The 27,498-nt window shown below is 37.8% G+C and overlaps 2 protein-coding genes across 3 annotated transcripts in view; one reads left to right on the top strand and one right to left on the bottom strand.

Annotated features, from left to right (window-relative positions):
• Positions 1 to 10,234: 10,234 nt before the first annotated feature.
• On the top strand, positions 10,235 to 17,465 carry taf9 (TAF9 RNA polymerase II, TATA box binding protein (TBP)-associated factor). The gene is made up of 7 exons (XM_083986573.1): positions 10,235 to 10,350; positions 11,761 to 11,842; positions 12,713 to 12,849; positions 12,943 to 13,077; positions 14,595 to 14,676; positions 14,966 to 15,079; positions 16,940 to 17,465. Exons 1-7 carry the CDS (start codon positions 10,315 to 10,317, stop codon positions 17,098 to 17,100), a joined length of 747 nt encoding a protein of 248 aa, XP_083842699.1. The 5' UTR covers positions 10,235 to 10,314; the 3' UTR covers positions 17,101 to 17,465.
• Positions 17,466 to 23,169: 5,704 nt separating this feature from the next.
• The window catches only part of LOC310996922 (arrestin red cell), a 36,241-nt gene continuing 31,912 nt past the window's right edge, over positions 23,170 to 27,498 (bottom strand). For both annotated transcript variants that reach the window (XM_083986459.1, XM_083986458.1), the window contains 3 exons: positions 25,802 to 25,878; positions 25,118 to 25,172; positions 23,170 to 24,198 (listed from right to left, as the gene is read on the bottom strand). In XM_083986459.1, the coding sequence (XP_083842585.1) occupies positions 24,108 to 24,198; positions 25,118 to 25,172; positions 25,802 to 25,878 (223 nt within the window). In that variant the 3' untranslated portion in view covers positions 23,170 to 24,107. The remainder of the gene's footprint in view (positions 24,199 to 25,117; positions 25,173 to 25,801; positions 25,879 to 27,498) is intronic.

The following is a 27,498-nucleotide window of genomic DNA, read 5'->3' on the forward strand; positions in this document are numbered from 1 at the left end:
AGTGTTGGCCGAGGCCGAGATGCAGCGTGAAGTTTAACACCAGGGACAGAGGAGAGACGGAGAGAAGAGAGGAAGAGGCACGAGGACGTCAGATAGATAGATAGATAGATAGATAGATAGATAGATAGATAGATAGATAGATAGATAGATAGATAGATAGATAGATAGATAGATAGATAGTTCTGTTCATTTTTTATGCAAAATATAATGTTCACAAGACAAGGTTTTCAAATAATATAAAAAAAAGTGAATTCTTGTCTTCTTTCATCATAGAAATTGAAAAATGTACATGTGATATTTACAGTCCAGTTTATTTATTTACTTTTTTTTCTTTGATTGAAAATGTATAGTTAATCTCTTACTTACTTTCTTTATTATGACCAATAATGTGCAATGTTCAAAGTCATTTATTGTCATTCCACTTCATGTTAGACGTGAGTCACGTCACGTGACAGAACGAAATTTGAACCCAGGTCCCAGATAAAAGTAAACAAATAAAATCTAAAAACAGACATTTCTATAGACAGACACTTAAAAAAATATATAGTACATTTATAAAAATGGCAAATGGTCGATGCAAGAGAGGCAGCATGTCTGTTCTTGTACATCTCAGTTCCCTCCTGAACTGGAAATGAATTACAAATCACACATTACATTACGAGTTGTTATATTATGATGAGACTAAATGGCAACAAGTAGGAAAGATGAACCCAATAATCAGCGTTATATTTATCAGTGGTTTTAGTTTTTTGTTTTTTTTTACCACAGTGTCCTGGTTTTAAAATGCAAAGAAACCATATGACACATACAGTATCAAGAGTCACATTTATACAGTTACTGGATATATTAACTTTAAATCATGTATGAAATACTTAATACTAAAATAAATGTGTACACCTCTTACAAAATATCTACATGACAATTTGTAGTGGCAACAGTTTAACTTGACATGACCACATTTAGCATATACATTTATGTAAATTATGACATGACTGAAATTTATTATAGCCTAGTTTTTATACATTTGTAACTTTTACAGTTATTTATTTTTTATGTCCATTTCCATAGATAGGCTAATTCTGTGTATATTGTTTTTTTTATTGACAAGATATAGTTTTATAATTTGAATGGAGGGGTTATATTATTATTATATTATTCACAGACTTGAAATGGAGCACTGTGGCATAACAATTTCCCAATAATCTGATATTTTGTCTATGAAGGTAAATGTAAATGTAAATGTAGATGTAGATGAATTATGTTTGACTTGTGTGAATCTGTGTTACGTCGTCGTCGTCCATCTTTTCTTTTCCTGGAGCTGGTTTACGACTCTGGGAGCTGAGTGGGATCGGAGCTGTAAAGGTTAAACATTGTAATAAACACACACACACACACACACACACACACACACACACACACACACACACACACACACACACACACACACACACGGCGGTGTACAGTTGCAGAGGTGTTGTGGTTCTCATGGCTTTATGGCGTTGGATGTGTGTGTGAATGTCTCCATAAACGCAGCAGGTAAACACACACGGACGCTGCCCACCGTCGTCGTTGTGTGTGTGTGTGTGTGTGTGTGTGTGTGTGTGTGTGTGTGTTTGGTGAGGAGATAATATTGATATTCGGTGGGAACGACAACACGTTTCATCACACACACAGAACCACCACAGCTCAGGTTACAGCCGTCAGCACAGAGGTCAAAGGTCAAACGTCCACTTGGGAGTTTTTATTATATCTGGGAGAATAAATCTGACTCTCATCTTGTCTTGTATCACATGATGAGCAGCAGGCAGGTGAAGTTGTGTGACAGCCATCTTGGACTTCTCAGTCTTTGTGCTTTAGCCTACATTTTTTTGTTTAAATGCAACTTTATTTTGTTTTGGTCTTTGGTTTTTTCGCTGGTCAAAACATGGCAACTTAAAGGGACAACGAGGAGTTTCTATTTGGTTATAAAAGAGTCTCATATTAATGTGGATGAATCTCCGTTACCACTTGTTAATGGTCCATTTTAGATAAATCTATGGTTTTGTCTCTATGGTTATTTTGTTATTATTAGTGGTGGTGGAAATGCTGGGCGAGCCGACCAGCGTTTCTTTACTTTCGGTTTCGTGGTGAGTCATGAGAATAACGCCGCCGAATCTCCGTTTATGGTGGGAACTACGACGGTATGTGATCGTCTTCCAACCTCTGACTTTAATTCTTGATGAATGAAAACATGAGTCTGTCTTGCGCCGGTCAAAGAATTTCACGGTGCGGAGGCTCATAAATGTAGTGAGGAAACACTTCGCTTTTACAAAACTCCTCATTGTCCCTTTAAGAAGACACATATAAACTCAGAAAACATTGAAATCTCCAAGGGACTAGACTGTGTAGTCACGATCACGACTACACAGAGTCATAGCATCATCAGACAAAGAGCAGGCCTACATATTTTTTGCACTAGAATATTTTTAATCTATTTTATTGTAGGCTATTTACATTTTTATTCTATCACTTTTTCTTTTTTTTCTTTTTTACCTTTTTTTGTGCCTTTTGTGTCTGCACCTGATACCACGACAATTTCCTGGTGCTGTAAACTGACCTTTAATAGGCTAATAATAATAACTTGTATTTATATAGTGCTTTAACATGTCTGATCCAGATTGTGTTTGAGATTGATAAAAACATTAGCCTAAAGCAATAGGGAGCAGGCAAGGTGGAAATAATTAGGCTATAATACAATAAAAGCCCAAAGAAAAGAAAAAATAGAGTATACAGATTTTTTCTTTATTCATTTATTGCTTCGCCTCTACATCTAGTATTATAGGCTATTGTATTTTTAGCCAGCATCCTTAAAACTATCAAGTCTTTGCAAGAACAAGGATACAAATTGTTGTGGTTGCTAAGCGACAGGAAAGAAGTGCTGCTTTCCATTTACCTCGTTAATCTGAATTCTTAATTAGGGATGATGTCGCATCCGAGTCGACCACGAGCACGAGTTGGTAGCCTAGTAGGAAAAGCTTTGTTGACGTTAACACCAGCAACACATGATTTATTTATTTAGGATTAATTATGCCTTTATTTCGAACATATAAAGTATAAAACTGAGACTGACAATAAAAAAATCAATAAATTATATTAATCAACAGTCTTAACATGTTTGAAAGGGAGGAAGAAGCAAAGAAAAACGTATATGATCCTACCCCTTTTTATAATAGCCTATTATCCTCTAATAATTACTATTGTCAACATTAATACTTATCAAGATAAAATATAGGCCAATATAGAAATCTATTTGAAACCTATTAGTCTACAGCCATATGCAGACCTACATTCATATTCAGCCAGTATGCATCGATATACAACCCATATAGCTATATGATGATTGTTTGCCCATAGCCTAACATCTTCGTCTAATTAATTACGCACTGCAAAAACTCAAAATCTTTCCAAGAATATTTGTATTTCTTGTCAAAATGTCTAATTTCTAGTCAAAACTAATCTCTTTCCACTTAAAATAAGACTCATCACCTAAAAGTTTACTTGTTTTAGATAATTTTCACTTATTTCAAACAAATTTTCACCTGAAACAAAAATCTGCTAGTGAAAGCAAGTTTTTTGTGCTTGTAATAAAGAAAAACTTGCTCCACTATCAGATTTTTCTACTTATTTCAAGTTTTTAAAAAAATGCTTGAAAGAAGTAAAAAGTGTCTAAAAACAAGCTACTTTTTAATGTGATTTTACGTACAGTATCATGAGATTGTTTTGACTAGAAATAAGACAAATATTCTTGGTAAGATTTTGAGTTTTTGCAGTGTGTCATCTTACATCTTAATGTGGTTCCACCTGTCAAAGCACTATGTTAAACCCTTGTTTTTAAAGGTGCTAAGGCTCTATAAATAAAGGAATTGTCATTATTAATCAATCCATGTTTAAAAAAGAAAAGAAAAGGAAAATAAAGTGTTGCGTCTGAACATATAGTTATAGCCCAGGGCCGTTGTATAGGGGAGAAAGGTGACGATAATTCTAGGGGCCCAGCGCCCAGTGGGGCCCATAAAAAACCCCAGTAGTCTAATCTTTGTATGACTGATTTATTCTGCGTAAGACCCTGACTAATACTCATACACTGTAAAAACTCAACATCTTTCCAAGAATATTTGTCTTATTTCTTGTCCAAATGTCTCATTTCTAGTCAAAACTAATCTCTTTCCACTTAAAGCAGATATCAGTGGAATGTTTTTGTTAATATAAGTCCTAAATAGTCCTATTTTCCGTCAGCAATCACTTACATGAAGTATTTCAGCCTAAACACGAGTCTCTCCGTCACTCTGCTCTGCTGTAACCCGAGGAGAAAATTTTCCTTGTGGGATACAAGTGTTATCCAATGAGGAGAGAGAACGGCATGAAGGGCTGTGTGTGCAGCCAATGGATGCGCGTGAATGTGGTGACGTAGCACGAGGACCAATTGATGCCTGACAAGGGCGGGGGCTGCTAACTCATGGGGCCCTAATTTCTTGGCGCAACTCACGGGGGCGCAGCGAAGCGAGCCCTGACGCAGCTGGCGCAGTGGCATTTTCCTCCAGTGCAACAAGGTGCGCAGCGGATTCGGTAAATTGGTGGACTGCTGTGCGCTGAGATGGGAGTGGTCGCGCAGCAGGGGGAGGTGTCGACAGATTCGCCGTGGCGCAGTGACAATTTGTTGCCGATAGACCGCGCGGAGAGTGCGCCGAAAGCTCGCCAGCTCCAACCTGGTCTAATGTCAGCGCAAGGCGAAGCGCAGCCAGCGCAGTGGCAATTTGACTGCCCAGCGCGCAGTGCAGACACGTCACCAAGACCTCACAGGCAGATTTCCACACTTCCAGGCACATTTAAATGCAATTAATAATAATAATAATAATAATAATCATCATCACAATAACCCCTATTTATTGTATCTGAATCAGCACATACACCTATATCTATATAGATTGTCCCGTCACACTGATGACCATCAAAGGCATGCGTAATGGAAACTCAGCCTGACTGAATTAACACAGATGAAACCAGGGAGGGACTGAGACAGCCGTGGATGTCCCAAGAGCAGGTGTTGACACTACACACTGTGCCGTTGCAGATGATCAGCTATTTATTTATTTATTTATTTACTTATTGATTTATTAGGGGCCAGCGCCGCATCGTCACGCGACCATAACAAATACAACTGAAAACAAATAAACTATCATCTCTCACAGCAAACCACAATCAGCCTCGGCACCATAGTGAGCAGATATTAACATCTCCATCTCAGGTAAATTCTAAAGAAAAAAGAAAAAGAGAGACGCTCTGCGATGCCTCGTTACGCCCAGCTGTTTGTTATGTTGTGATCTGTGCACACGTGTTTAAATATAGGTTACTAAATATGAGTGTCTTTATTAATGGAAAAGGGGTGTGTGTGTTTTGTTTTTTATTTTTTTTTACTGGGCAACAGCAATCTGTCAGAGCAAACATCATAACCTCCTCCCTCCCAGACTACTTTTGCACCATCAGCCCGTGAGGTCTGTTCGCGTGACCTGACACTGCCAGCTTGGACCGGACCAGAACATCAGTTTCCTCCCGTCTCACTTGCTCTGACAGATTGAGAGCTGTTGCCCAGTAAAAAAAAACAAAAAACAAAACACACACACCCCTTTTCCATTAATAAAGACACTCATATTTAGTAACCTATATTTAAACACGTGTGCACAAACAGCTGTGCGTAATGGATGCATCGCAGAGCGTCTCTCTTTTTCTTTTTTCTTTAGAATTTACCTGAGAGGGGAGATGTTAATATCTGCTCACTATGAGCACTATGCCAGGCTGATTGTGGTTTGCTGTGAGAAATGATAGTTTATTTGTTTTCAGTTTTATTTGTTATGGTCGCGTGACGATGCGGCTCAATAAATCAATAAGTAAATACATAAATATAGCAGATAATCGTGTAGTGTCAACACAGCAGTAATCCATCCTCATCTTTCATCTGTGCAGCCTTTGATCTGTCATCAGTGTGACGGGACAATCGATATACTGTAGATGTGCTGAATGTGTATGCTGTAATCTGTATGCGCTGATTCAAATCTTCTCTTCCACGGTGAAATCAAACGTCCGCCTTGCGCGCGCGGCGGATTTAAAGGTGAGGAGAGGAGCTCATTTGATTGGTGAAGATCTGACTCGGCTGTGTCAAACCCACTCCACGCCTTCTCTCCTCCCTCTATGCCATTTGCGCCGGTGGGAGGGAAGTAGGCGGGATGCGCTCCGCTGCGTCTCGAAGCAAAATCGCAATCTGCTCCTGGCCACTCCCCGTTGGCGAAGCGAAGGCGAGGCGCAGGGCAGATGCGCCTCGCCTGCACCTAGTCTACCAAATTAGAGCCCATGGTGCGTTCAAGGAAACTCGTACTTTGTGTTTTTCCTTCCTGTGAAGTCATACCAGTTCGATCTGGTACGAGTTCACGGGTCGGAAGTTACGAGTGGCCGTTATAGGGAACTTTCACAGACAACAGGATGGTAAAAACACGAGCTACGGGTTACCTGGAACGCTACCAAGTCGTAGTTGTGACTTGAAGCTGTAACTTACGGTTTCAAAAGCCTGCCTTGAACGCAGCATTAGCCGAAACGGCCGTGCCAGTGATATCTGCTTTAAAATAAGACTCATTACCTAAAAATTAACTTGTTTTTAGATAATTTTCACTTAAATTCACAATAAATAGAAAAATCTGCCAGTGAAAGTAAGTTTTTTGTGCTTGTAATAAGGAAGAAACACTTGCTCCACTATCAGATTTTTTCTACTTATTCCAAGTGAAAATCTGCTTGAAAGAACTAAAAAGTGTCTAAAAACAAGCTACTTTTAATATGATGAGTCTTATTTTAAGTAGAATGAGATTTGTTTTGACTAGAAATTACATTTTGACTAGAAATAAGACAAATATTCTTGCTAAGATACTTGAGTTTTTGCAGTGTAATGCTGCATTAGCATCAAAACAAAGAAGGCTAAATAAAAAACGATAATACATAGTCTAAGAAAAAAAAAGGAAAAGTCAGGGGGAGGGGCCCACTTTAGTATTCTTTACTGTAAGGGGGCCCAGAATTCCTAGCAACGGCCCTGTTATAGCCTGTAACATTTGTGCAGCAGTCTGTCCTGTGCTGCTGCTGTTTGTAGCCTCTAAGTCAACAGCTTTTATCATCGTCCTCCAACCTCGGTTCTTCTGACTGGAGGAACAGTCATCTGAGAGCCGCGGCGCTTTGTCCTCTGTTTGCCGAGGAGCCGATAAGACTTCACTCATCGTTTATGACTTCTGAGAAGATCTCTTATCGACTCAGACCCGATGTGTCACACTGATCATCATGGTTTCATCTGCATCACTCACTGTAACTCTCCTTGATACACGTCCATGAGAAAGATATGGCTTATATCATAGCCTGTATACATGAACAGGGCCGTTGCTAGGAATTCTGGGCCCCCTTAAAGAATACTAAAGTGGGCCCCTCTCCCTAACTTTTCCAGTTTTTTTTCTTAGACTACGTATGTATTATAGTTTTTTATTTAGCCTTCTTTGTTTTGATGCTAATGCAGCATTACACTGCAAAAACTCAAGTATCTTAGCAAGAATATTTGTCTTATTTCTAGTCAAAATAAATCTCATTCTACTTCAAATAAGACTCATCATATTAAAAGTAGCTTGTTTTTTTTTAGACACTTTTTACTTCTTTCAAGCAGATTTTCACTTGGAATAAGTAGAAAAAATCTGATAGTGGAGCAAGTTTTTCTTCCTTATTACAAGCACAAAAAACTTACTTTCACTGGCAGATTTTTCTATTTATTGTGAATTTAAGTGACAAATTTCTAAAAACAAGTTAATTTTTAGGTAATGAGTCTTATTTTAAGTGGAAAGAGATTAGTTTTGACTAGAAATGAGACATTTGGACAAGAAATAAGACAAATATTCTTGGAAAGATTTTGAGTTTTTACAGTGTACTATGAGTATTAGTCAGGGTCTTACGCAGAATAAATCAGTCATACAAAGATTAGACTACTGGGGTTTTTTATGGGCCCCACTGGGCGCTGGGCCCCTAGAATTATCATCACCTTTCTCCCCTATACAACGGCCCTGCATGAATCTACTAAATCCGTTTTGCTCAATTAGCCTTATACAAGTGGTTTTTGTGCATATTTGTAGGGAATTGTTCTTTACTCCCAATGCAAGTTGCTTAAATTAATGAGAAATTTGTTTAATCAGTTGTGAAGGCAAGGCAAGGCAAGTTTATTTGAAGGCTATAGCACATTTTCAACAAGACAACTCAAGGTGCTTTACATATTAGCAAAATAAGAACATAAAAAGCAAACATTATTTAAAAACAGACAAGAGAAAGAATTAAAACAGATATATATAAAAAGAAGTAAAACAGAAAGGGAGACAGAACAACTTAAAACATAGTAAAAAAGATATAAAATAACAGAATGATGTTACAGTGCAGTTAATGAAAGGCATCAGCAAACATGAAAGTCTTCAATGTTGATTTAAAGGCACTGAGGAACTAAATGCTGCCTCGCCTTGTTTACCTCTGACTCTATAGATAGAAGACCAGTACCAGATGATCTGAATGACAAATTAATTCTTCAGAGGTTTGAGCTTCATGTTTTGAAAATTGCTTTTCTCATTTGAGAGTTGAGCCAAAGTCAATGAGAAAATTGCAACAGTTCAGACTGTGGAAACCTAAAAGCAGGAGGAGTTTATACAGTCTTATTGAAGCCCCCTAATGGCATTAATATATCTGCCACACAATTATAGGCTATATAATATAATTATATTGGCTAATAAAACACTTTGTTTGAAGTTGATCGAGTTTACTTCTCTGCTTTCTCCTTAGACTTTATGGTGGTGTTAGTTGTAATGTTTCAGCAAAACACTGGAAAGAAAGAAAGAAAGAAAGTAAAAGACTCTCATGGAGTTCAATGTGTTTTATTGTAGCGCCACCTGCAGGCTTTCTGTTGTTAAAGCTGTTTCAGTGTTTGCACACTCAATTCTTTATCAAAAGATTCCAGATTAAATTTAGACGCCATTCATGACATTTTTAAAAAAAATAACTCACATCATTTCATAGATATAGCCTATTTATCCAGTATTTATTATCTCATTGCACTCATTGTTTATTGCACTACCAACTGGACACCTTCATTCCACCAGCCACTTATAGGCTATTCCTACTTGTATGTGTTCTCCTACTGTGTTGCAGTTGTTGCTCCTCATTCTGTACGTCTTTATATCTATATAAATGTGTGTGTGTGTAGCCTACAAGCGGGTGGATAATCCGGAGTCAAATTCCTTGTATGTCTGCACATACTTGGCAAATAAATGTAATTCTGATTTAATTTATGTATTATTTCATCCACTTCAAGTCTTATCAATGTTAGCCTATATCAGTCACCGTTTTAATGTTGGCCTTATCTTAAATGTAAATTATTCTGAAAAGAAGCCAGTAGCATCAACAAAATAAAAAGTTTAGTAATGAGAGTAAAAACTACATTAAAACATATGCATCTGCACATGCACACAGCATGACTTGCTTGGGTTGATATTGCTTTTACTGTATATTGTCTCCTTGCACTTATATATGAAGAGTTTGTTTGCAAAAGTAGATAACTCCGTTTAAAAAAAAATATATATATATTATTATTTACACCAGGTGATATCAGTCAAACCAAAGATGAGTGGCTTTGACCAAGCAGATGAGATGTACAAAAACAGATGTAACTCAAAAAAATAAAGCTTTATTGAAAACAACACTATGTAAAGAATAATTCAAAAGCATCAGCTCATATTTTTTCAAAGTGGCATTTATCTTCTTTTGCAAATTAACTCTTCATATGTTTTTTTATTTAATTATTTATTTTTTTTAATGTTCTTTGCTACTACCTGAGACAGACTATCAAAAGAAATTTCGTTGTAAATGCAATGAATGACAGTCTATGGTTTAAATGTATGTTTATTGTCATTCATTGCATTTGACAGTCTGTCTCAGGTAGTAGCAAAGAACATTTAAAAAAATTAAATAAAAAAAATACAAAAAAACATATGAAAAGTTCATTTGCAAAAGCAGATAAATACCTTTTTTTTTTGCTATCAGCTGGATGGGCATGTGGCATGTATGTACTGTATGTGGCAAATCTCGCGAGAGTTCGACCATACTCTCCCTGACCAGCGGGCGTCGCTAACGGTTTGCGCGGGAGTTGCTGCAACAGAAGCAGAAGAAGCAGAAGCCGAGGCGGCGGCGGCGGCGGCGCTGTGGGAACTGGAGATCAGTGTTAAGATGTCTGCTCCGAAAACCATCCCGAAAGACGCTCAGGTAAACGCCGTTACCGCGGTCAGGTGGGCGACTGTGTGTCGTTAAAAGATGCAACTTAAACTACACCCGGTCGCGATTTGTCTAAAAATCCCACAGTTTATCGCCAGAAACGGAGGAAGCTGCAGGTTTATCTCGTAGCCGCCAACGGCTGTTAGCCTAGCTGCTAACGTTAGCATCCAACCGCCGTTCACTACAGTGGGAAACCGGCTAGCGCGTTAGCATGTCAGGCTGCTGCTGCTGTTGTTGTTATTGCTGATTGATTGGTTGATTATGGAGGATTAGAGGTCGGTTTTGAAGTCGTTATATAAAACACAGTTGGACACTGAACGAGTTGTTTATAAGGAACAACTCTCTGACATCGGCTCGGTCTCTATTAACTCCAGTTTGGCTTCGTGTTGACATGACAGCGGCGCATCGTTCATGCTGCCTGACTGACTGACTGACTGTCGTCCGCCAGCTGCTGCAGAGATGGATGCACATCTGGACACCAGAGGGTGGAGGGTTTCTGAAAATAGAGCCACAACACATTAATTAACCATAGATTAATTAAGTGTTTTAGTCAAGACCAGCTAACCCGACCAAGACCAGAGCAATACCAGACCATTAACTTACTGTAACTTAGCGTATTCAGTACCAGTACTCATAATAATAATCATGTGGCTCGATATTTACATTATTCCCCAGATGAAAATAATATTTTAGAATTTTATATAAAATCTAAACCATATTTAATTGAAACAAAGTTTAGATAAAGACCAAGACCAGAGCAAACCAAGACCAAGACCATTAAGTTACTGTATGCAGTAGTGCATAGTAATTCATGTGGATTGATATTTACATTATTCCTCAGCTAAAATTGAGTTTTGTAATAACATTTTATATACAAATGTAAACCATATTTAATTGAAACAAAGTTTAGATTGAACAGAGTAACACATCAGCACACAACCTGCTGAAGTCTCCTCTCGCTGTTAACACTGGTGCAACCAAGGTTTTCAGATGGTTACTTACACACATGCATGTACTTTTGTAGGACAAGTTTATTTATCCCAAAGTTATTGAATTACATTACATCAGCCAAAGTGAACGAGTGACAGATAGAGACATTTGTGGTCTTGAGAAGAAATCCATAGTCCAGACTCCAGCTCGACCGAGACAAGACCAAGACTTTGAAAACATGTAGTCGACTCGACACACAGTTAGCTCGTTGGTTGTAAACAGTCTGAGGTGGTTTCAGGTGGTTATGTGATCTAGAGTCGGCATCTCTGTATTGTGTGTTAGCTATTTGGCCAAATGTATATTATTATTTTTGCACAGTTGCCCCGTGGCCAGCTCCTCATCGCTCTAATAATCACTAATAATGTCTGTGTTTGTCATGTTGATTCTTCATCCTGTGACTGTGGTTTGCAGGTGATGATCCAGATCCTGAAGGACATGGGGATCACAGAGTACGAACCCAGAGTCATCAACCAGATGCTGGAGTTCACCTACAGTAAGTCCACAACTACAACTTAAGAAAACACGTTGTGCAAAGACACGAAGATGTTACAATTTATGCTCTGCAAAAACTCATAACACAACAGAAGTGTTTCTGGAGACACAAAAGAAGCGACAGACGCGTCGATGCTTCTTGACTTTAGAAGTTGAGAAGGTCACAATGACCGGAAACTTGCAATAAATTGATATATGCACAGTGTTTTGAGTGTGCGGTTGCTATTTTGTTGTTTTAGAAGTTAAGAAGTTAAAATGGATTAGATTAGATTGTGTTTAATTTATCATGTTGATTCAAATGGGTTGTAATGTTTCAAAAATGAACAGGAAATGTTTAAAACTCACATTGAAGTCTCTTATTACAAGAAGCTATAATTTTAGGAAAAAAGAAATAGTGTGATATGACCAAGTAGGAAGTCGCAGTCTTACACAAATATCGTTATTTTACTCACATACAGGTGCATCTCAATGAATTAGAATATCATGGAAAAGTTTATTAATGTCAGTAATTCACTTCAAAAAGTGAAACTAATACATTATATAGAAACATTACACCCAGAATGTCTTTTTTTATTGAATTTGTTTTATTTCTAATGATTATGGTTTCACATTTAATGAAAACCTAAAATTCAGTATCTCAAAAAATGTGTATATTACAAAAAAAAGCATTTTTTAATATGGAAAAGTATCTCCATCTATATGAACTCAATACTTTGGCTTTTGGACATAATATACTTTTCCATGAGATATTCTAATTTATTGAGTTGCACCTGTATTTATTACATTAGTTCAAGTTAATTATAGTGTATATATATATATATATATATATATATATATTGTTGCTCAGCTGTTGTGTGTCTCTTCTGTGCAGGATACGTCACAACTATAATCGAAGACGCTAAGATTTACGCCACACACGCCAAGAAGTCCAACGTGGACGCAGACGACATCAAACTGGCGATCCAGTGTCGCATGGACCAGTCGTTCACCTCGCCGCCACCACGAGACGTACGTTACCTCCCACATTGTGTTGTTTTTCTTGTTGTTGTTGTTGTTGTTGTTGTTGTGGTCTGTGCTGATTGGTCGGTCCTGTGGTTCCAGTTCCTGCTGGAGGTGGCGAGGCAGAAGAACCAGACTCCTCTTCCTCTGATCAAACCGTACACCGGACCTCGCCTGCCCCCGGACCGCTACTGCCTCACGGCGCCCAACTACAGACTCAAGTCCATACAGAAGAAGGTACTCGCCGACCAATCAGACGTGTAAAGGCGTATTCTAGGGCTGCACAATTAATCGAATTTTAATCACGATCACGATTTTGGCTGCCACGATTAAATTAAGATGATCGTTGCGACATTAACATATTAAAAAACGGGCTGTGCTGCATATCAACACTATAGTCTGTTAATTAAATGTTTTTAATTCGTTCCAAATTGCTGCTGAACCGTCCGTGCTGTGCTTTGGTCCATGCTGGACAGACTCTTGCCTACACATCTCTGTTTATCATTGATGGCAAAAATTCATTTTTACCTATAGACCGTTTCAGAGAGTATAAACAAATACAGGTGTTACCAAGGATACTAATTAAGGCTCCATTCCATTTAGTGTACCAGAGCGTTTTCTAATGAGCCACACCTGTCTTTGTTTATACTCTCTGAAAAGGTCTATACTTTGAAATTACATTTCAGAGCCTGTACTTTCTTACTTTTATTTGAGTAAAGGATCGAGTTGAATCAGCAGCTACTTCTACCAGATTTATTTTTTATTTTTTTGTTTTTTACACAAGTATCTGTATGCTACTGTACAGAATGACACCTCTGCACTCTACAATGGCATTTATTTTCGCTATAGCCCTTTGTCTTGGGTAAATGTTATTTTATTAGGCTATTTATTTTTATTTTACGTTTCATTTTGAACTGAAAGCCTTGTTCACATAGGCTGTTGTTTGTTTCAAATAGAAAGTGCGATAAAAACATGTTTTATCTAACATAATGTATAATCGTGATTTCAATATTGATAAAAATAATCGTGATTATCATTTTGGCCATAATCGTGCAGCCCTAGCGTATTCTCTTCAATCTGGTAGAACTTGATATTGGTACTGCAAAAATTTCCAGAGTTACTGGGATTTTTATTTTGCTGTCTGTCCATCCAAAAAAACACTTTGAAACTTTGTGCAGTATCTGCCATAAAACGGTCAAAATTGGTCAGAAAGACAAACTACAAAATACATTTAATTCAGTCCACCTTTATCTAATCAATTATAGACTTGGGAGTTATTCATAATTTGATGCTTAAACCTGACAATGTCTCAATCTCAGTTTGGCTTTTTTAAAACAGTTTTTTTTTTTTTTTTACAGATACTGCACTTTGCCTTTGTAGGGCAGCTCACCTCTTTCCCCTTCCTTATGAAGTAATAGTATACAGACATAGAACTCAAACCCCCACATCTAACGTTCCCTCAGAGAGGATAAATCAGAATAAATCAAATAAAACACACAATAAAACAAGATTGACAACATAGAAACAATTCTTAGTAAAGCGAAACACTTCATATCACAGTATTCCTGTCCTAAATGAGGACTGGTCCCGTTCACAACAATCAGAGAAACAAAATAATATCTTTCTATAATATATTTTAATTGCACTTGGGGATAAATAAAGTTTTATTGAATTGACTTAGAAAAACAAGAAACAAACACCTGTTCCCCTTGTTTAATTCTCAAACCTGTTCTTTCATTGTTATTTTTCTCCAGGTGTCTTCGTCCGCCGGCAGGATTTCAGTGCCGCGTCTCAGTGTCGGCGCCGTGTCCAGTCGACCGTCCACGCCGACACTCGGTCAGTCTCTGTCCATCTTTCTTTTCTTTCCCACCAACTTGTTTCTTTCTCTGCCTTTCCTCCCTCTCTCCCTCTTTCTTTTTTCATTTTCTTCATCACTGCTCTTCTTCTTGTACATTTTGATTCTATTTTTTTAATACAGTTATTTATTATATTTTATCTGGCTGCTGTTATGAGAGATTGCTGCTAAACAAAATTTTAGTTGTATCTCGTTTCTTGTTTTCTCACAGTTTTGTTGAGAATAATTCGACGTGTGTGTGTGTGTGTGTGTGTGTCTCCTCCTCTGCAGGAACTCCTTCTGTCCAGTCCGTCTCGTCTAAAGTCGGAGCCCCAGTGTCTCTGACGGGTCAGAGGTTCACGGTGCAGATCCCCCCTCCCTCTCAGACCACCACCACCAAGACCAGTAAGACCTCACTCTCAACCGATGGTTTATCAGAATCAGAAATACCTTGTCAATTGTTCAAGTTTACGTTTATATAAAACAGAGTTCCTACGCAAATATGGAAAATGGAAACTATTAGGGATGCACCGAATATTCGGTAACCGAATATATTCGGCCGAATATTGCAAAAAAAGCAACATTCGGCCTTCGGTCACTTGGGTTTTTTTGGAATGTACTTGCATAGATCTTTCAGCACTCACAATGGGCTGATATAGGCCTAAATGAAAAACTTTATTTAACTTGTTGTGCTTTTTTGATGAGCAACTGCAACTATTATTCGGTTATTCGGCCAAGCGTTTTGATTTTATTCGGTATTCGGTTTCAGCCAAAAAATGCCCTTAGAAACTATTATGGAAATCTATTTATCTGGGTTTGGTCTGATCTGACGTTATTTGGGTTAATTATTTTGTATGCGCTATTATACAGAGCTACAATCTCCTGGAAATTGTTCATTGACATAATGGCGCACAAATTCAGAATAAGGAAAACAAATGATTTATTGCATAATTTATTTGCATGATACACATCTAAAAACTCAAATGTCACAAATTATTAGATTTTATTTATTTTTTTACCGAGAAGTCTGGTAATTAGGGCCTGGAATAAGTATGGGAGTTTTGAAATGTCAGATGTGTAGTAGGAACCCTGATAAAAAAGACAAAAAGTAAAATCAACAATAGGACAAATGTATTTAATGAAAATAGACAAATAAGGCTGAAGCATCTGCAGAGACACAATGATCAACATTAACTTGTTTAATTTACACTGGATTCATCCAGGAAAACTAAGACTTCTGTTTAATTTAACATAAATAAAGACACTTTCTTTATTAAATATACTTTTTCAGTGACACATTGATTGGATTTGATCTTTAATTACTGTAAATGGCTAAAAGTTGTAGCTGTAGTTTCCTTCACATTGATTTAAATGTTCATGTTGCCTCCTGACCAGCAGGTGTCACCGTGAGAAAAGGTTCATTTCAATCTGCTTCAGTTCAGTCTCTTTCTCACAGACAGGACCTCTGATCATTTATAAACCTGTTAAAGGGATAGTTCAACATTTTGGCAACAGTCATAGCAGTAGGTTCGTTACCTTTAATTGTCGGTGCAAGCTATTTTTAGAACGGCGGAGCAGAGCCGTGAGCTGCTCAGAGCTACGCTACGGAGGCTCATTATGGGATTTCTTGGTTTCCCTCATCAAACTCATCAAATACACAATCCAACAACTCCACAACGCTCTGGTGGACAAGTTGTGACCTGCACATTCACCACGCTATGAGATAATAACACAACGTTACCACACAGAGTTGTTTTAGAGGGAAATTCATGCAAAACCACTGATGTGCGTTGCCTTCAGGGACAGTTTTTCATCAACAGTCTCTGTATTTACCTCTAAAACAACTCTGTCTGGTAACGTTGTGTTATTATCTCATAGCGTGGTGAATGTGCAGGTCACAACTTGTCCACCAGAGCGTTGTGGAGTTGATGGATTGTGTATTTGATGAGTTTGATGAGGGAAACCAAGAAATCCCATAATGAGCCTCCGTAGCGTAGCTCTGAGCAGCTCACGGCTCTGCTCTGCCGTTCTAAAAACACCTTGCACTGAGAATTAAAGGTAACAAACCTACTGCTATGACTATAGGGATTATGGCAATGGGCCAATTTGCCAAAAATATTGAACTATCCCTTTAAGTTTTAGTTAATTTAAATCTTCTTTTCATGTCTCTGCAGCAAAACTAAACTAAAAACAAAAAAAAATCAATGTAAAAGTTCAGAATCGAGTCCCAAACCTTCTCTGTTTTTTTTTCTCTCGTCCCGACAGCGACGCCGTCCACGCCGGCCAACGTGTCCAACGTCCTCATCAACCCGTCGCTGATCGGCTCCAAGAACATCCTCATCACCACCAACATGGTGTCGCAGAGCACGGGCAGCGAGTCGCTGAAGAGGAAGCACGAGGACGAGGACGACTACGACGCTCTATGACGGCGACGGTGAAGACGAAGACGAAGAGGAAGACGACTGTTTTTAGAATAACCTTTTTCAACATCCTGAAAAAAAAACTAAACAAACCCCCCCAACACAGTTTAACAGTAAAAGACTGACTGACTCCTCCCACTGGTCGCTAGAAATGGTTAAATCAGTTTTAGTTTTCACGTTGTAGTCTGAGGAAAAACCTGCTGCGTGTGATTTACATTAAACTGCATTAAAATAAAAAAAAAAACAGCAGTGTGTCTGTATGTGTGTGTGTGTGTCTGTGTGTGTAAAAGTGTTGCCATGGTTGTTTTGTCTATTAGTTTGTGTCTTTGATGGTCACAGCACAATACTGACAAAAATCCTTCAAAATAAAGGTTGGGTCCATTTTTCGAACACTTTGTCCTTTATTTTGATGATTCTTTTTTTGATATTTGAAGCAAAAAATGTCTAATATCTTATTAATCAATTTATATAATTAATCAGCTTCTTTTATGTGACTGAATTGAAACTTAAGTTCTCGAATTGTTTAAAAACATAATGACCTAATTAATCAGTCATCTATGATCTATCATTTTATTCAACAAGTCGATCCATTAATCAAACTATTTAAAGCTGGACAGAGGAAACATTTGGCATTTTCCCATTGAAGTTATCTTTAATGATTTTCCCAATAACTTATGTCCATAATATGACAGAACATCAACTGAACTGAAGAATAAAATAACATTTAAAGAAAACCATTGAGAGGAATCAACTGGTTTACAAGATTATCTATCATTAAGTTGTAATTTTAGGACAAAATAAAATTCTATGTAGCCTAAATTACATGCATATTTCTGATTTTGTGACAAAATGTTTGAAATTAATATTTAAAAAAAATGTGTGATTGGCGAACCTAACCCTGCAATGAACACACACTATGCTCTTGGTCATTTTCAAAACAAATGTAATTAATTGAGCTGATAAAAAAGCTATTTTTCAAAATAAGAGTCCTTCTTCTTCAAAATAAGAGTCCTTCACAGGGACCTGTAGGGATGCAAAACTAAAATATTTGTGAAGTATTGTGTTGTGAAGTAAAAGTCACACGTTTCTAAAAAATCAATTAACATGTAAAAAATAAAGTGCAAGTGTTGGAAAAATACTTTTTATTAAATTTGTGTGATGTGTAGATAAAAACTTTTTTTTTTCCTGTTGTAATATGTATGTATATTGTCATTTAAAGGCTCAAAATGATTTAAAAAATTATAATAATTAAAAAAACTACTGAAAAATCTACATTCATTCAACCTGAGTGAAGAATTCAGTTTAAAATGTAATAGTTAATATTAAAAGTGACAGATGGGGACGTGACAGTGATCAGACAGCAGTCGGGTCTGTTAGTTCATTTTACCTTTAATAATAAAAAGAAAACTAAAATAGAAATCTCAAAATAAAAAATACATGGCAAAACAATAGACTCTTAAATGATTATGAGAATAATCATGGTCGCAAATGATGATACAGTATAAGTAATAATAATAATAATAATAATAATAATAATTATAGTCACCATAATAATAATAATAATCAGAAGCATTATAGTTGTAATTCTATCTTTTGTGGTGTTCGTCCCACCAGCAGAATTCACCTCCTGTTTTATAGACATTATGGTAAAAGCATCGCACAGGCCGGGGCGTGGCACTTGTCAAAAATATTTTCACACTTATAGCAAAGTTACCCCACATATGCACGACAAAATAAGGACAGAATCACAGCTCGTACGATTCACAGCACTGCTTGGAGAAAAAAAAATTAATAAAATAAATCTAAATTAAAATCAAAAAAATCAAAAACATGCTCCATGTTGGTTTTTCTTCTTTTTCTTCGTCGTCGTTTCTTCATCCCTTCAATAAACTGACTGAGTGAAGGAGGCAGGAATTTGGCAGTTTCAAATAAAAACTAAAATAAAATCAACATGGGTTTTTTTTGCTTGAAGCAAGTCGACATTAATGAACTTCGAAAACAACAAGAAGCTAGTTTTCAAATTGGCCAAGCATCAATAAGAAAAAAAAAAACATAAAATAAAATAAAATAAAACAAAACAAAAACAGATCAACATTCTTTGTTTCCTGAAATAAACTTAAAAAACAAAATAACGTCGTCTGCAGTTCTGTGGGTTTGTTTGTCCAATGAAAAGTGCAGTGCTCCTGTGTTGTCTGAAATGTCATCTGTGCAGTTTGTTTTATTATATATCTTATTGAGAGAGAGAGAGAGAGAGAGGGGGAAAAAACAAAACAAATAAAACAAAAAATTGTTAAAGGGATACGCCAACTTTTTTTTTTTTCTTGTCTTGCCTCACTCCCGAGTCCATGACCAGCAGATAGACACCATCCTTTCCACTGTGCGTGCAGTAACAAGGGAGATAGAGCCGTATCGCCCGTAATTAGCTTAGCTCAAACGCTGGAAGTGTATGGGTAGTGTTAGCCTGCTTCCACATAAAGTCGCTAATTAGCTTAGCTCAAACGCTGGAAGTGTATGGGTAGTGTTAGCCTGCTTCCACATAAAGTCGCTAATTAGCTTAGCTCAAACACTGGAAGTGTATGGGTAGTGTTAGCCTGCCTCCTACCCGAGCTGAAATCAGCAGTCAGAAGCTGATTTCATTTTAGCTCTAAACTCTGTAAATATATCACTTTATCAACATTTCAAACATGTTTAGGTGAGAAAGTAGCCGTTTAGATCAGCAGTGTGTCGTTAATTTGTCTAAATACCAGCTGTTTACAATTTTGTTCGGACGAATTCGGCGCTACTCAAGCTAGTCGTTGTGACCAACGCACTTCTGGTTACTTTCACAAAATAAAACACCTGTTGCCCTTTACATACAGAAAACCATGACGATATAATTTGTGCTTTTACTTTGAAACAGGAAGCTAACCTACCCTCGATGTAGCTAGCTTGAACCAAAATAAAGCGTCTTTGCTTGAACCCTCCGTTTTGACCGATCTCGTCCCGTTAGCGGCATTTGACCGCTCAAGATGCCTTACCGGAGAGTTTTGTAGCTCTGAGACGAAGATCGGCCCGCCGGTTTCCGTTTAGAGTTGCTGAAGAGTTTCTCTGATGACTTTAGGTGGAGGCAGGCTAACACTACCCATAAACTTCCAGTGTTTGAGCTAAGCTAATTGGCGACTTTAGGTGGAGGCAGGCTAACACTACCCATACACTTCCAGTGTTTGAGCTAAGCTAATTAGCGACTTTAGGTAGGAGGCAGGCTAACACTACCCATACACTTCCAGTGTTTGAGCTAAGCTAATTAGCGACTTTAGATAGGAGGCAGGCTAACACTACCCATACACTTCCAGTGTTTGAGCTTAGCTAATTACGGGCGATACGGCTCTATCTCCCTTGTTACTGCACGCACAGTCGAAAGGATGGTGTCTATCTGCTGGTCATGGACTCGGGAGTGAAGCAAGACACGAAAAAAAAAAATGTTGGAGTATCCCTTTAAAGAGTTTGACGATGATGACGTAGAAACGTTGTAAAGAAAGTGAACGTAGAGAGGAGACGGAGGAAACCCGAGCTGCTTTAAGTCCTTCACATCCGGTCCGAGTTTGACCAAGACAATTATAATGAAATGAAACTGGGATGGCGGTTGGAGGAGGGGGAGGGGCCAGAGGGCGAAGGGGGCGTGGCCATGTGGATCTGGAGGGAAACACTGGAGCTGATTGGTTTATTTCAGTCGCATCTCGTTTTGGTTTTTCTTTTTTGGCGGAGGAGTTTTATCATGGCACAAATAAATTTCTTTTTTAAAATTTGGTCATTTTCTTGTTTCTACAGTGACTTTGTGCATCAAATATTAATATAATAACATGACAAAATATTTACCAAGAATACATTTATCAGTCAAATCATGAGACAAAATAATTATTTGAAAAAATAATACATTTAATGAGCAAAATAGCAGATGATATAGCTTAATAAGGCAAAACAGTACTTTAACTTCAATTTACACATTGTAGCTGGATTAAACGGTTTTAATGTTTCAATAATAAACAACGGTGAATGTTGACAAAAAGTGTTTTTTTTAAGAATAAAATCACATTATTCAAAGAAACTGTAATTTTAGGAATGAAGAAATAGTTTTTTTCCCAAAATTTACCAGACAGGAAGTTACAGATTTACAAGAATAAAGTTCATTTATTCATTTAAAATCAGATAATCTGTGTTTTGTTTTTTCCTTCTAACACATTTTGAAAAGTCATTTTGACACAAGTCACTGAGTCATTACTCGTCTTTTAGTTTGTTTCCTGTGATTTAGTGCCGAGCAACGAACAAAACAAGACAAAACAATGAAAAAAATAAAAATAAAAATCACAAATTCTGGCAATTGTCATGGCAACAGTGAGCTGGAGAAGGCACAGAGCAGGTTACCGTGTGAACGCGACGACGACGTGATGGAAACGATAATAAACCAAACACAACCTCAGTATTTCCCCTCGAACGAAGACGAGGAGGAGGAGGAAGAGGAAGAAGAGGAAGAGGAGGAGGAAGAGGAAGAAGAGGAGGAGGAGGAGGAGGAGGAGGAGGAGGAGGAGGAGGTGCTGAGCCGACAGGTCGTTGTCGTCTGGTGTTGCCATGTTTTTCTTTCCATCAACAAAACCTTTAAACCGAAAGTGAAGTGATCCAGGAATTAACAACTGTGTCACCTGCTCCACTAATAATAATAACAATAATAATAATAATAATATTATTAATGATGAATTTTAAGAAATCCACTTTGATTTTATCTTTTATCAAAAGACGAAGCTCAAGTCAAAACATCATGGAGATTTTTTTTTTGTGAAACTGAGAAAATGGAATAAAAAAACTTTGTCATCCTGAAAAAAAGAAGCTCCATTATCCATAACCTCAAAACATGAGCCAAATTCAAATTTCTCAAAATATAAATGATAATTATTCCATTATCTTTAGAAAAAGAAGCTTCGTTATAGTGAGTAATTGTGGAACAAGTGTTTCAAACGTGACATTTTTTCTCTATTTGAGGAACATTAGAGACAAGATTATTTTTGTGAAACTGAGAAAACATACTCAAAACTGTTCTCTGAAAAAAAAGAAGCTCCATTATCCATAACCTTTAAACATGAGCCTTAAAATTAGGTAATTATCCAAATTCCATTATTCCATTATCTTTAGAAAAAGAAGCTTCGTTATAGTGAGTAAATGTGGAACGAGTTTCTCAAATGTGACATTTTTTCTCTATTTGAGGAACATTTGTTTGAACCCAAAGTGAAGTGATCCAGGAATTAGTCCAACGACTGTGTCACCTGCTCCACTAATAATGATAATAATATTAATATTAATGATGAATTAAAAAAAAAAATCCACTTTGATTTAATATTTTATCAAGAGACGAAGCTCAAGTAAAAACATCATGGAGATTTTTTTTGTGAAACTGAGAGAAAACTTACTCAAAACTTTTGTCATCCTGTTCTCTGAAAAAAAAAGCTCCTTTATCCATAACCTTTAAATGTGCATGAGCCTTAAAATTAGGTAATTATCCAAAATTATCAAAATATAATCATTATTATTCCATTATCTTTAGAAAAAGAAGCTTCGTTATAATGAGTAGGCTAACTGTGGAACGAGTTTCTCTCAAACGTGACGTTTTCTTCTCTATTTGAGGAACATTTGTTTAAACGAAACGTCTCCGATTGGATTGTGTATTTGATGAGTTTGAAACCAAGAAATCCCATAATGAGCCTCCGTAGCGTAGCTCTGAGCAGCTCACGGCTCTGCTCCGCCGTTCTAAAAACAGCTTGCACCGACAATTAAAGGTAACGAACCTACTGCTATGATGACTATAGGGATTATGGCAATGGACCAATTTGCCAAAATGTTGAACTATCCCTTTAACCAGCTACTTTCAAAAAGCAGAGAAATTGTTATTAATCATTTCAAACTGGCCCAAAGTAACAATTGTGTTGGATAACTTTTAGCACTTTTAACCATCTGTGATAAACATTTAACTACATTTTCCCATAATAATACATCTCGGGCCACAAGCGTTAACACTGAAATCGCTTTACACAAACAATGGGCCAATTTGCCAAAATGTTGAACTATCCCTTTAATATTAAATCATCTGTGTTTGTGTCATGTGCCTTTAAAATAAAAAACCCCAAATGAAGAACTCTGCTGCAGGTGCAAGTTTACATTGAACATGTGCATAAATATTTCAGTTTCTAAGTTGATTGATGGTTTTGGTGACGACAGAAAGAAAAACACTGACGACCAAACGACGACCTCGTCAGCGCTGGAATGACTCGGAGGGAAAAAAAAGGAGGAGGAGGAGGAGACGAATAATTTCTTTCTTTTCTCTTTTTAAATTTTCTTTTTTTTTTTTTACAAAAATGGACCAAGGGGGGCGGGGCTTAAGATCTGGGTGTGACGAGACGAGACGAGAGCGGGAGAGAGATGGATGCTGGTGAAATCAAACTTCAGTCGCTTGTGTAAGACTGCTGTGTATGTATATGTGTGTGTGTGTGTGTGTATATATGTGTGTGTATATGTGTGTGTGTGTGTGTGTGTGTGTGTCCTCCCTTTGCGGCCATGATGTAAAAAGCATCTACAGTATTTTACTTGAAGAAAACGAACAAAAAAACGAACAAAACGAAACAAAAACCAAAAAAAAAAACGGCGCTCACCACTGAACACAGACCTCAACTCGTAGAAGATTATTTTTTTCTATGTTTCAAATATATATCCTGTTTGTACAAGACCGTGTTTGATCGAAAAATGGCGGCGGCGACGGGCGGCGACGACAACGGGCTGCGGTGGCGGCGACGATGTGACGAATGGCTGAAGAAGCAAGAGAGAGGAGGAAAACACCGACCTCTAACCCTCCAAACAAACCTCATCCATCCATCCCCTCCACCGGGGAATGTAACGTGAAGTGTGTGTGTCTATGTGTGTGTGGGTGTGTGTGTGTGTGTTGTGTGTGTGGTGGGTTTCTGAAGCGAGCGTTATGATGGGATGGCGAGCTCCTAGCAGTCCTCGTCCTTGTCGTCCACGGCGCCTTTGAGCCGCAGGCGGGCGAAGTCCTCGAAGACGAAGTCGTCGTCCTGGGAGATGCTGCTGAAGAGACGGAAAAAAAAAAAACCTTCGTTAGTATCAATAAAGATTTTATAGTTTTAGATGTTAAAGGGATAGTTCAACATTTTGGCAAATTGTTCCCATTGCCATAATCCCTATAGTCATAGCAGTGGGTTCGTTACCTTTAATTGTCGGTGCAAGCTATTTTTAGAACGGCGGAGCAGAGCCGTGAGCTGCTCAGAGCTACGCTACGGAGGCTCATTATGGGATTTCTTGGTTTCCCTCATCAAACTCATCAAATACACAATCCAACAACTCCACAACGCTCTGGTGGACAAGTTGTGACCTGCACATTCACCACGCTATGAGATAATAACACAACGTTACCACACAGAGTTGTTTTAGAGGGAAATACAGAGACTGCTTGATGGAAAACTGTCCCTGAAGGCAACGTGCATCAGAGGTTTTGCATGAATTTCCCTCTAAAACAACTCTGTGTGGTAACGTTGTGTTATTATCTCATAGTGTGGTGAATGTGCAGGCCACAACTTGTCCACCAGAGCGTTGTGGAGTTGTTGGATTGTGTATTTGATGAGTTTGATGAGGGAAACCAAGAAATCCCATAATGAGCCTCCGTAGCGTAGCTCTGAGCAGCTCACGGCTCCGCTCCACCGTTCTAAAAACAGCTTGCACCGACAATTAAAGGTAACAAACCTACTGCTATGACTATAGGGATTATGGTGATGGGCCAGTTTGCCAAAATGTTGAACTATCCCTTAAAGTTTTAGTTAATTTAAATCTTCTTTTCATTCTTCTGCAGCTTTGACAAGAAAACTAAACTAAAACAAAAAAAAACTATGTAAAAGTTTGAATCGAGTCCAAACTTAATTTATTATAAACTTTTGTTGTTTTTTTTCTTAATTTTATTGCTTTTGAAAGTCGTCTGAGATCTGAAACTCACTTTGTGTCGAACTCTATCAAGTTGGTGTCGATGGGCGGGTCCATCTCTGGAACGGCTAGAAAACACACACACACACACACACACACACACACACGTTAGCATGTCTCATGGTTGTTACCATGGAAACTGCCTCTTCAGCCTGTAAACCTAAAGAATATCAAGAAGGATCAACGTGGACTGGGACGGTGTCTGTTTCCATAGTACCCAATGATGAAAGGTGTGTTTGTGTGTTATTATAGTTACCTAAAACTAAGACTAAAACTAGCAGTGAAAAAATAATTTACTAAACTGAAATAAAAATGGAAAAAACTAAATAAAAACTACAATGAACAATGTAAAACTAACTAAAACTGAGCTGAATGTCAGATAACTATCAGCTTAGTTTTAGTTTTTATTTAGAGATGGTTAAAGTTGCAGGAAGAAAACGCCACAGCTCAGTGTGGGCTTCCTCCTAATATCTAAAAAAAACTAAAACTAAAACTAAGACCTAACTAATAAAAGCTAAATAAAAACTAGTCACTTCCTCAAAAACTAAACTAAAACTGCTTCACCATCACCTTTTTTTTTAATGAAAACTAAACTGAAATAAAAAAAATCAAATTGAAAAACTAAATAAAAATAAAAACTAATAAAAAAAGAAGTAAAACTATAATAACGTTGGTGTGTTGGCGAGGACTGACTGACCTGACTGTGGGCGCGACAGCGGCGGCTCCACGGGTTTAGGATGCATTAAGATGAACGGCAGCTCCACCGACACGTCCCTGAAACACACACACACACACACACACACAGACACACACACAGTCAGCGCTCCACACTCTGATTCATCGACTGAAGTTTCAAATAAGTTTAAAAAGTAGTTTCTCTCTCATTAAAGCAACAGTTTAAACCAGATTTTTAAATTAATCTCTGGTTTAAACATGTTATTTTTTATAAAACTTTAGACTTGTTTGTCAGTTTTTCCACTCAAATCAGTTTTAACTCTGGTTTAAATCCAGTTAAAACCACTTTAAACTCATGTTAATCCTTTGTTTTCACAAAACTTTGGGTTTTCAAGTCATTTAACTGCATCAATACAGTTATTAGTGGTTTCACATAACATAACAGAGGGGTATAAACCAGTTAAAACTTGGTCATCTTCAATTGAAAACCAGTTTAAACCCTTTAATCCTTATTTAACTCATTGAGTGCCGCGCTCCTTTCCAAAGTTTTAGTCAAGTGTACCGGCAATTTAGACCATTTTTGACTTTTTATGTAGAGCCACAGTGTATTCTATATTATTGCCACCAACACATACTGTAGCTCAATTGAAAGGTTTAACTTAATGCTTCAAGTGGCCACAAACCGTTTGTTTCTACGTGCCTCTGTTCCTGAGAAAAGTCAAGCTAAACATGGCTGGGTTTCACCAAAATCCCTCCTTTTTTTCTAGAAAAGGAGATACAGCGTCTTTTATGAAAGGTGCTCTGTTTGTGCCTGTCGCTCTTCTGACACTCGCATTTCTGGATCAAAGGGCTCGTATAAGATAAATATATACAACAGTTGTTGTTCTATTCACAAAACCACCAGCGGGGGCGGGGGGGCGCCACTAAACAACAATAACACAGACGCACCGTGCCGTGTCACAGCTTCTCCCCGCGGAGCGTGAGGGTCAGTCGGCCACCGCGGCTCGGGAAGACCGGTCCCGCCGGTGGTCGCGGTCCTTCTGTGGTACGGGTCGGTGATGCCGGTCTGCTTTGGTCCAGAGACCATCAGATTTTACCGCGGGAGGACTTTGGGGAGGACACGGTGTTGCTCCAGCTGAAGACCGGGCGGACTGTCGGCTGAGAGCTTCCTGTTTCTGCTCCGAGCAGCTCGAGCAGCTGGAGCAGCAGCGCGGGTGAGAGCAGAGCAGCTGCGCTGCATCTGCATGCAGAACTCGTTTGCATAAGCCCAGTTATGATAAAAACTTCCAGATCATGAGCTGTCATGTGACTTTGATCGTCATCTATTTCAGTTCTCCTCGTCGTAGAGTCCCCAAATTTACATATAATGTGTATTAAAGTGTCTATTTTCATAATTTAAAAAAAAAGCAAAAAACGTAAAATTACGTTTTCGGCACTCAACGCATGGGAACGAAAAACGAGAAATTACGTGGTTGGCACTCAATGAGTTAAATAATTCACCCCGGGTTTTCACCAGATTCAAATTACAGAACTAGTTTAAACCGGTCTTGTAAATTATTCAGTTTAGCTCAACATTTATCTTTGAATCAATTTAAACTGGTTTTCAAACCAGTTTTAAACCAAACAAACAGACACCCAAAGCCTGTTTTAAAACTGGTTTAATCCAGTGAATCTAAACCAGTTTTAAAGCAGTTTGCAGACAACAACACAAAAAAAAAG

Source organism: Trachurus trachurus, assembly GCF_905171665.1.
Source record: "Trachurus trachurus genome assembly, chromosome: 14".
NCBI lineage: Eukaryota > Metazoa > Chordata > Actinopteri > Carangiformes > Carangidae > Trachurus > Trachurus trachurus.